A 9993-nucleotide genomic window follows, 5' to 3' on the forward strand; every position below is an offset into this window, starting at 1 on the left:
TATAAAAGTAGTATCTAGAAGACATGAAAATGGTGAAAGTAAATTATACTTTTTTGGGTATAGACTCCAAACCAGTTTTGTTGTTAAGTGAATCCATATTATTTATTCAGTCTTTAGGTCAAGAGCCTGACTTCTTCTATTGTATGGAACTAGTGGAGAAAACTGGAATCTGTAGCTTACCAGGAAGTCAGTTCCTACAGAAACCTGGTACTTATCATATAAGGTAAGGGATACTCATTGAAGTTTTGAAAAACGAGTCTTTTTGGATACCTTGTATTTAACATTTCAGGAAAGGGATTCATTAAACTTGAAAAAAATATATTCAAGAAAATCCATATTATCTTCAGCTTGTGCGAAAGTCAGTTTTTTTCATTACATGATATCATAATGTTATCATGAAGTCAACTTATTTAACTCTCACTATGGGTAGGTACAAAGTGTGCGTGTTACAACTTTTTAGACAGTTGCATTTTAAGTTTTTAATTAAACTACTTTATTATCATTTTATACAAATAATCTTGGCATCAAAATGTAGTTAATAAATCAAATTTTAATATTATATAAGTTTTAAGTTCTTAATTTTATAAGGAAATATTTAAAAAATACTTAATCTCCCCCCAGTATGAGAATTGAGACATTTGTTCTTTAAGTCTTCCCTCTTTTCTAATTTATTCACAACCCTTTCGACAAGTACAGAATTTAAATTGCTTATTATAATACAGATATTACTAAAACAAAGCATGATTTATATAGCCTTCAGTCTTATTTGTTTATGGAGCCATAAACTAGAAAATTAGATCCATTTACTATGCTTATTTTTCACATCCTCTATTTCACAAATTACCAGTAGTTTTCTCTAACATTTTATACTATATTATTTATAATTGATAGAAAGCCAAAATTTTAATCTATCAAATGGCTTATTCTCTGTTCAGAGAATTGTCTATTTCATCTCAGGATTTAATAATTCTCTTCAGTATTTACAATGACAAACTTAGCTAAATTTTTAAAGGCTTTTATTGCAAAGTTAGAAAGGCAGATAAGTTATAATAGTTACAGGACATTGTTTGCTTTATGTGTGTTATTATTCTTTGTTAATAGATGTGTTATTTGACTAAGTAAAAATTATTTAGTGTATTAATAACATTATTATTCAAAAACAAAAAGTAAGCTTAACTGTCATTGACAGTCTACAGCAAAATAAAATGAGGACATGTGTAAGTAACATATTTCTTGTTTTTCATGTATATTCTTTATTTATTATTATAAAAGTAACTAAAACGTAAAAATTAAAAATTTACTGTTGGATAAGGTTAGATTAGGTAAAATAATGAAAAATTATTAATTCTTCTCCAAGTATTCTCGCAAACAGCTAATGCATTATGTAATTCAATACCTATCTTGGGCTATGCATTCACCAAGTGGGAATTGTGGTGGGACTATTAGTTAGACATAGATCAAAGGGCAATAAAACAATAAAATTTAAGTATAAACAGCTTTAAGCTATTTAGGATACACAGTTGTGGGTTTCCTGTTATAATTTGCAGTCATTCTAGAAAAAAAAGAGTAATATTAAATTTATTTCATTTTTTTATGGTGAGTTGGAGGTCAGTCAAATTGACTAAATGCATATACATTTAGGGCAGAGAAAATAACAGATAAAATTTAAAGTTTTACTTTAAAAGAAAAAGTTTGGTATTTATTTAGGAGGCTCTTTGAGATTATGCAAATGAAATTTAACATATTTCAGGAGAAGAAGAGTATTTTTAATCTTAACATGAAAATCACTTGGCACTTGAAGCAGTTATGGACAAATGTTTAGTAAAAATATTTAATTTAAAATAATGTGAATTTTTGTTTACAAAAGACTTGTACATTAACTAAAAGCTTAACACAAAACATCATAGAGTCAGTAGACTCTATATGTAGGGATAGCCAAGATACTCAATAGGGATAATATAAATGTGCATGCTAAAAAATGAACAATGACAGAGAGTTTTACTTTAAAAGATGATTGCCACTCACTTTTATGTTTCTCTACCCAAAAAGCCCAAAAACAAGGGAAGAAATCATCACTAAGATACCAAACTAGAAAGTGATCAACCCACCAAATTGTTCATCTTTCATCTTCTTGTTTCAGTCGATATAACTCTACAACTACTTTATCGCTAATGTTAATTTAAACCTAAATCCACTCTATGTGTTTCTGGGCAGTGCACAATTTTATTGTTAGTCGTAATAACTAATAGTAATTAAAAAAAATCATAATTGTAGTGTAAAAGATGTTATCATTACCCCTTGAAGCTAGGTTTTGTTTAAAGAAATCTGGCATTCCTTTAAACACTTAAGTACAGGATAAATCAGGAATTACAAGCCAATAATAGCTGAACATTAGATAACTGTGACATGTAGAATACTCAATGCTTTGTACACTATATAATCGGCATCTTTAAGATGCCAACCCCTATATTATGTATGAAGCGATGGAGTAAAAGAAAAAATCAATACACATAATAATGAATTTTATTGCACACATTCATAGAACACACTACCTTTTAGTCAGAGGATAAAACATCACAAAATAAGTAATATAAAAAACATTTTATAAATGTAAAATGATGTAGGGATGGCATTTCCAAAAAAGAATGCAAACAAAAATATAGGGATGATACAGCTATACATAGATCATCCCTACATGACTTTCAATGTTAAAATTTAATGTTACACTATAAAATGCAAGAGTACAAAATGGTTACGAGGTTGATCAATTCGACTGGCTTCGTATCGAGAGTCTGTAATAATCAAGACATATTTTGACTCAACTTAGTTTTCATTGTACGTAAGTCCTAGGCTCTTAGTTACACTACATTGATGCCTACTCTGAAATGACCATGATTTTATGACAAAGAAACTTTATACTAACAGTCAAGACTATATATCTTCCAAATGCAATGATATTAAAGTCAAGTATGCATTTTATAGTGTAGCATTAAAATTTAATACTGAAAATTATGTAGGGACAATCTATGTATAGCTGTATCATCCCTATATTCTTGTTTTAATTCTTTTTAGCACTGCCATCCCTACATTATTTTACATTTATAAAATGTTTTTTATTACTTGTAATAAAGCTATAGTATAGAAACTGATGGTCACTCTGGTGTTACAAGGTCATTGTAATTTGCCAAGCCTGTAGTCAGAATGCCAGTATCCTTTTATTTCTCATTTGAAACACATTATTAGCTTTTGGAAAACTAGATTTAATTAATGGGTGTAAGTTTTTTTTTTAAACTTGATGATTACCATATTGGAATTTATTTCTTCTTTGATCTAATATTGGATTATAGCTGGAATGTAGATTTTTAAAACTTGATAATTGTCTTAGGATGAAAGTCTTGGTTAACTTTCTGAAGAAGTAATTCCTGTAATAACACGAGATAATTTACAGAAAATGAAGTTTTTTGAAAACACGATAGCTGACAAACATTGATTCATACTACACTATACTATTTCCATGTACTACACCATGACTTATATTGTGCAGTTGTTTTGCAATACGTATGCTAACCTAGATGTACTTTGCACTATAAAAATCAACAGTTGTTAGTCCAATTGTAATTTATGCACAAAAAAGTTCACCTGTTGCACATCCATTTACAGTTTATGTACTAAACTTCATGCTAGCCACATCGTGATTTCTTACAGCAAAAGTTTATTTGTTTTTCGTCAAGATTGAGTAGGAAAAAACTTCAGCTTTTAATATCTGGCCAAGTGCATGATTCTGCTGTATGTTTAGTCCAAACTCACGACTCTGCTGTAAATTTAGTCCAACCTTATGATTTTGCTGTAAAATAACTAATTTTCTAAGCATTGTTAACTCAAACATGAACCTGAATTTGAGGTTCTCTGTTGCTCAGGTGAAATCATATTAACGAAACATATATGGCTTTATTACAATATTTCCCTAATGTATCTACATGCTTGTGCAAGCTGAAAACAGTGTTAAGCATTAGGTGTCTAAAACCAATATTCATTATACCTGGAACATTTGAACTGCTCACTTAATTAACACCTGCCACACGAGCCAGTCTAGCATCTTTTAGAACTGAGCCTAAGATGGTCAACAGGGGCATCATTTCAAAAACTAGTGATTTATGGTTATTTAAATAAATCTCAATAAAAATGAAGGTCGGCACAACTTCTAGAACAAAACAAAAAAACTAAATATTAATGAAAATACGACATGATGAAATCTTTATGGATTATACTATGGTGGTATCATACTGGGTATTATACTGTCCTTCTTATATTTACTCTTCATTGCAGAAATGGCATTTTTAATTTGAGAGTTGCTTAAGAAATCATCTTGCAATGCATTGTGCATCTTCTTCAACTTCAACACTGCATTTTTGGACTTTACTGTGCCATTAGGTTCACAAAATATTGAAACTAATGATTTCTTGTATATGATTTCAATCCCCTTTTTCAAGTTAATTATACTATATTGTCTGTTTTGTTTATGTTTTGTAGTCAATGCAGTAATCAACTGACGAATCTCTGATTCAGGTGGTATATCAAATTGATTGGGATACCTTTGAATAAGTTATTCTGTCATCTGACCTGGACCCATGGTTTAGCTTCATTGCTACACTTAAACCATCACATTTCAAGCATGTTTCATGGCTACATCATTTTACTTTACAGTTACTAGTTAACTTCTCCATGTTGGGTCTCAAGTCAGGTTATGGGTCTTGTCCAGTGACCTAGAACTCTAAAATAGTGTCAGATGTCTTCCTTTTAACCTAAACAACCCAGACCTTTCTGGAATGATTAGTTTTTTTTTTATCCCATCAAGATGCTGGGATGGCTCATGTGGCAGGCATTGATATAAACAAACAGGATTTTGTTTTATGACAAGTACTAGTTTTGATTTTGCTTTTACATGTTAAAAACTGTATTAAAATATTACCAAATAAATATATATTGTGGGTGTAACATCAGATAACAGGATTTTGTTTTATGACAAGTACTAGTTTTGATTTTGCTTTTACATGTTAAAAACTGTATTAAAACATTACCAAATGAATATACCATGGGTGTAACATCACATAAGCTAGGCATACATGAACTCTCTAATGTAGTGTTATGTTCTGGTTCTTATTTGTTTCTAAGTCTATCTGATTTTATTTTTTATCTGTCTTACCCCTTTCTTCATTTTATTAATTTGAAATTGACAAACAGACATAACATTTTTGAAAAAAGTGTTCATTTCTTCTTTATTAGATTAACTATTGGTTTATACTTGAACTGCACGAAAAGTTTAGGTGGTGTGATTGGTTACTATAAATGTATGAAAGTATTGATATAAGGAGGTACCTAATGGCTGACTAGACTTAGTATTTGGCATTTTATTGTAGCTTTAATTTCTGCATTAGATTGGACTGTGTATTTTTATCCTTTATTCCTTTCACACCAAATTTTTTTGATTAATCTATGTTTGCTAGATTAGTAACAGATGAGTGTACCAACCACACATCTCTGTTAAAAGATTGTTTGCTAGATTAGTAGTCAATGAATTTACCAACCACACATCTCTGTTTGCCACAAAAATAGCAAAAGGTTGATATTTTTAAGTTATGAAAGAAGCCACACTGTGGTGGTAAACTTTTTTTTCCTATTTGAAATTACTCAATTTTTTCTTCACAGGATGACGTTTTTGCCTCCAGTGAAAAATATGAAAGCTATGGCCATACGACTAAAAGAATTCCATCAAAAGATTTTAGCTGAATACAGCTAGGCTCTCTCTAGTACAGCAAAATACACTTGTGTGATTATGTGAGAGTATGATAAATACTCCATAGTTGTCATACATATGTCAGTGAAAAAATCTATCTATTCAGCTGACCAGTTTATCATTCTATACAAAGATTTCAGCTTAAGTGAGGTGTGTGTGTAACTGACATTGTAACAAAGGCATTGTATCTCTGTGGACTGTTTGCCTAGGTATCTTGTATAGGTGTTTTTAGTTAAAATGGAAGATGAAATATCATGGAAGTATGCCCATGTTTCAAAGCTTTATCCATTTTTAGTAACATATTTATTATAGAAACTTGACAAATTTTAGAGTAATTTTACATATCAGTATGCTTTTTTTCTGAATCTAATTGATGGGTAACATTCAGTAAACTCTAAAAATTATGGCAACATCAAAATATAAAACTTAAAAGCTTACACTTTCAGATGACTGAATTAGTTTCCCGAGTTGAGTTAAACATGACTTCAAATGAGCATTTCGTAAGACTCTTATTCTTCCTCAAATCTCAGTTCGAACTACACACTGACTTAACGTGTATGGTTAGCTGTACTGGAAATCATACCTTGGCATGTAGGTAAGAAGACATTTATTATAATTGATGGCCACCTAAAGTGGATCCAACATGTTTCTTTTTACAGCAAGGACATCTATTTATGTATACAGATTTGAAAATATATCTGATTTGTGTCTTATGTAGAGGAACCTATAGCCCCACCACACACACACACACACAGTCAATATTGCTCTGTTTATAACTAAATTATTTTTTATTTATATTATATATTTTAGGACAATAAAGTCTAAGTAGGAGTTGACATAAACGTTGAACAGTAAACTGGTAATTTATGCTGTTAAATAAATATTCAAAGTAAATTTTCTTATTAAAAGCATTTCTAGTGCTAGAACATTCTAGTTAGAGCAAAATGAGCATATTACTTTAAAGTGTGAATATATTAAATAAAAGAGAGCTTAGTGGCTGATTATATTAGTATAGCTATCCCTCTAATACATTAATTAAATAAAAGACAGCTTAGTGGGATAATTATATTAGTGTAGCTATCCTTCTAATACATTAATTAACTAAAAGACAGCTTAGTGGGTTGATTGTATTTGTGTAGCTATCCCTCTAATACATTAATTAAATAAAAGACAGCTTAGTGGGATAATTATATTAGTGTAGCTATCCTTCTAATACATTAATTAACTAAAAGACAGCTTAGTAGGATGATTATATTAGTGTAGCTATCTCTCTAATACATTAATTAACTAAAAGACAGCTTAGTGGGATGATTATATTAGTGTAACTATCCCTCTAATACATCAATTAACTAAAAGACAGCTTAATGGTATGATTATATTAGTGTAACTATCCTTCTAATACATTAATTAAATAAAAGACAGCTTAGTGGGATGATTATATTAGTGTAACTATCCCTCTAATACATTAATTAACTAAAAGACAGCTTAGTAGGATGATTATATTAGTGTAACTATCCCTCTAATACATTAATTAACTAAAAGACAGCGTAGTGGGATGATTATATTAGTGTAACTATCCCTCTAATACATTAATTAACTAAAAGACAGCTTAGTGGGATGATTATATTAGTGTAGCTATCCCTCAAATACATTAATTAACTAAAAGACAGCTTAGTAGGATGATTATATTAGTGTAGCTATCTTTCTAATACATTAATTAAATAAAAGACAGCTTAGTGGGATGATTATATTAGTGTAGCTATCCTTCTAATACATTAATTAACTAAAAGACAGCTTAGTGGGATGATTATATTAGTGTAGTTATCCCTCTAATACATTAATTAACTAAAAGACAGCTTAGTGGGATGATTATATTAGTGTAGTTATCCCTCTAATACATTAATTAATCAAAAGACAGCTTAGTGGGTTGAATATATTAGAATATGCTGCTACAGAGAAAAGAACAAACTGTTGTGTATAGTGTGAGATAATTTATTAAATTTATATGCTAGTTGCTTAGTGAACAAGATGCTAACTCTTGTTTCGTTATATTTTTGCAATATCGTGGAATGATAAAAGTATTTAGTCTTATTTCATTTAATACACATTAAGTCAGAAAAAGATTAAGTAAACAAGTGCCAAATACAATAGTAATCCGTGTATCATGTTTCAGTAAATATATATGATTTTTATTCACATTTTGTAAAACTCAATAATGTTTTGTTCATAATTTATTGCTTTATTTATTTATATAATATAATATTGCACAAACATTAAGTTTTTCTGCCAATACAGATTTGATAGCTAAATCTATGAATCCTATTGCATTCACATACATCTCAAGTGATGTAGAAATATTTATCACTTTTGGGTGTGTAATGTAATTTATTTGATAGTTTATCTGTCTTGTTGTGGTATGTACATCAACGAATAGGAAATATTTTAGTTTTATTGTTATTGATCAGAATCAATATTTCATTCCAAACACTATGACTTGTATATTTATATTTAACCTGTTTGAATAAGATTTTGGGAAAAAAAATTGGGATGCTTTTTAATAAATATTTTTTAATTTTACAATGCAAAAAGCTTATATAACATTAACCTTTTAAGGCTTGTTATGATGAAACATATTAAGAACAGTAAAATGCTGAATATTTTTACATTTTATCAAGCATCTTAGTTTGAGTTTTCTATTTTCACTGCTGTAATCACGCAAAATTAAATCTAGGCATTTAGTTTGTAAAAGAAAGACCAGTATTTTAGATAGTTATTTTATTTAGTGTAGTTTTAATGAAGTAGTAAAAAATTCAGAAGCAAAATATTTTTGAGAACTGATGTTACATTTTTTTATTGTTGTTGGTAATAAAAGTTGACTAGATTTATTAAAATGAGAATATTTTTTAAACTTACTAAAAATCCCAAATTTCATTTAAAATGAGGAGAGATTTAGTCTAGTTGTCAAATATGATTATTACTTAAAGGGATTATAACTTACTTGTTTAAACAGTTTTCTATATAATTAAAAGTATTTTGATTAAATTCTAACCTGACAACTGCACCATGGGAGAATTGTCCCCCCTGGACAACTGCCCCTGCAGCCATATCTTATTATATTAATATAACTCACTAGAATATGAAAAAAAACTTACATATTCCTTATTAATTATCTAAAACTGTTTAAGTAGAATAAAGTAACACAGGTTTCATGTTAAATTTTGTTTATTGTAATGAAATATAAATGTTCAAGTATATAAAGTTATATAAAGTAAGTATATTAGAACTGTAAATTATGAGCTGTTCCTCTCAAAAAGTCCAAGAAATTGTGGTTTTGAAAATCTTCTATAATGTTTGTTATTCTGGCAGTTGATTCTGGAGGAAATATGTCACATTTCTTACACTAGGGAAAATTCAGGATTTGTTAATATATTGCCTTATTAAATTAAGAACTTAAAACTTGTATTCCATTAAAATATGGATTGTTAGCAACAATTTTATGCTATACTAATTGGTATAACATATACAAAAAGTACTTTAATTAAAATTTGAATGTAAGTCACAAAAACCTTGTGACATGCGCAGTAAAGGATAGCTAGGTCAAGAGGGTTAAATAGTTTTAGATAATTCGTTCTTCTATAAAATATATGCATTATTTTTCCTGTTTTAGTCAGTTATATTAACATAAGAAGAGATGGCTGCGGGTGGAAGTTGTCCTACAAACAGTTAAATAGATGATGCAAACGTGTATTAGATAAAGCTTCTAATGTATATAATAGAATAATATATTGCAAGTTATTTTTGTTGTTTATTTTACTGTTTGAAAATTCCGTATGTTATTTTAAAAGTAAAAATTTAAAGAAATGACCAGGTTATACATGCATACTTTGTTGAGATTTTTATTTATGAATGCACTCAATGTACAAGTTTAGTTTATAGTTTATTTCCTAAGTCGTTCTTTGGAATACTGTGAATTGAACTTTGTAATTGGTATGTCTTTTATAGTTGTCCAGACGGAAAGTCAGTGATACTTATATACAACTATTTTGAGTATGTTCTTATTTTTGTTGTATTGAATTTATATATTTTAAATAATGCGTTTCTAATTTTGTGGTTGACTTCTGTTGTAATGTTATTTGGTGTACAAATAAACATGTTTGTGTGGAGCAGAACTGTGTTAGTGAAAGTTGTTGATCATTATG

The 9993-nt window shown here is 29.0% G+C and overlaps 1 protein-coding gene across 1 annotated transcript in view; it reads left to right on the top strand.

The window, feature by feature from the left end:
* LOC106469231 (alanine aminotransferase 2-like) overlaps positions 1-9960 on the top strand; it is a 55702-nt gene extending 45742 nt beyond the window's left edge. Inside the window, exons 12-13 of the mRNA XM_013929700.2 lie at positions 111-223; positions 5707-9960. Coding sequence (XP_013785154.1) covers positions 111-223; positions 5707-5797 — 204 coding nt within the window. The 3' untranslated portion in view covers positions 5798-9960. The remainder of the gene's footprint in view (positions 1-110; positions 224-5706) is intronic.
* Positions 9961-9993: the final 33 nt, after the last annotated feature.

The sequence above is a fragment of the Limulus polyphemus genome, unplaced genomic scaffold (genome assembly GCF_000517525.1).
Source record: "Limulus polyphemus unplaced genomic scaffold, Limulus_polyphemus-2.1.2 Scaffold3366, whole genome shotgun sequence".
NCBI classification, from domain to species: domain Eukaryota; kingdom Metazoa; phylum Arthropoda; class Merostomata; order Xiphosura; family Limulidae; genus Limulus; species Limulus polyphemus.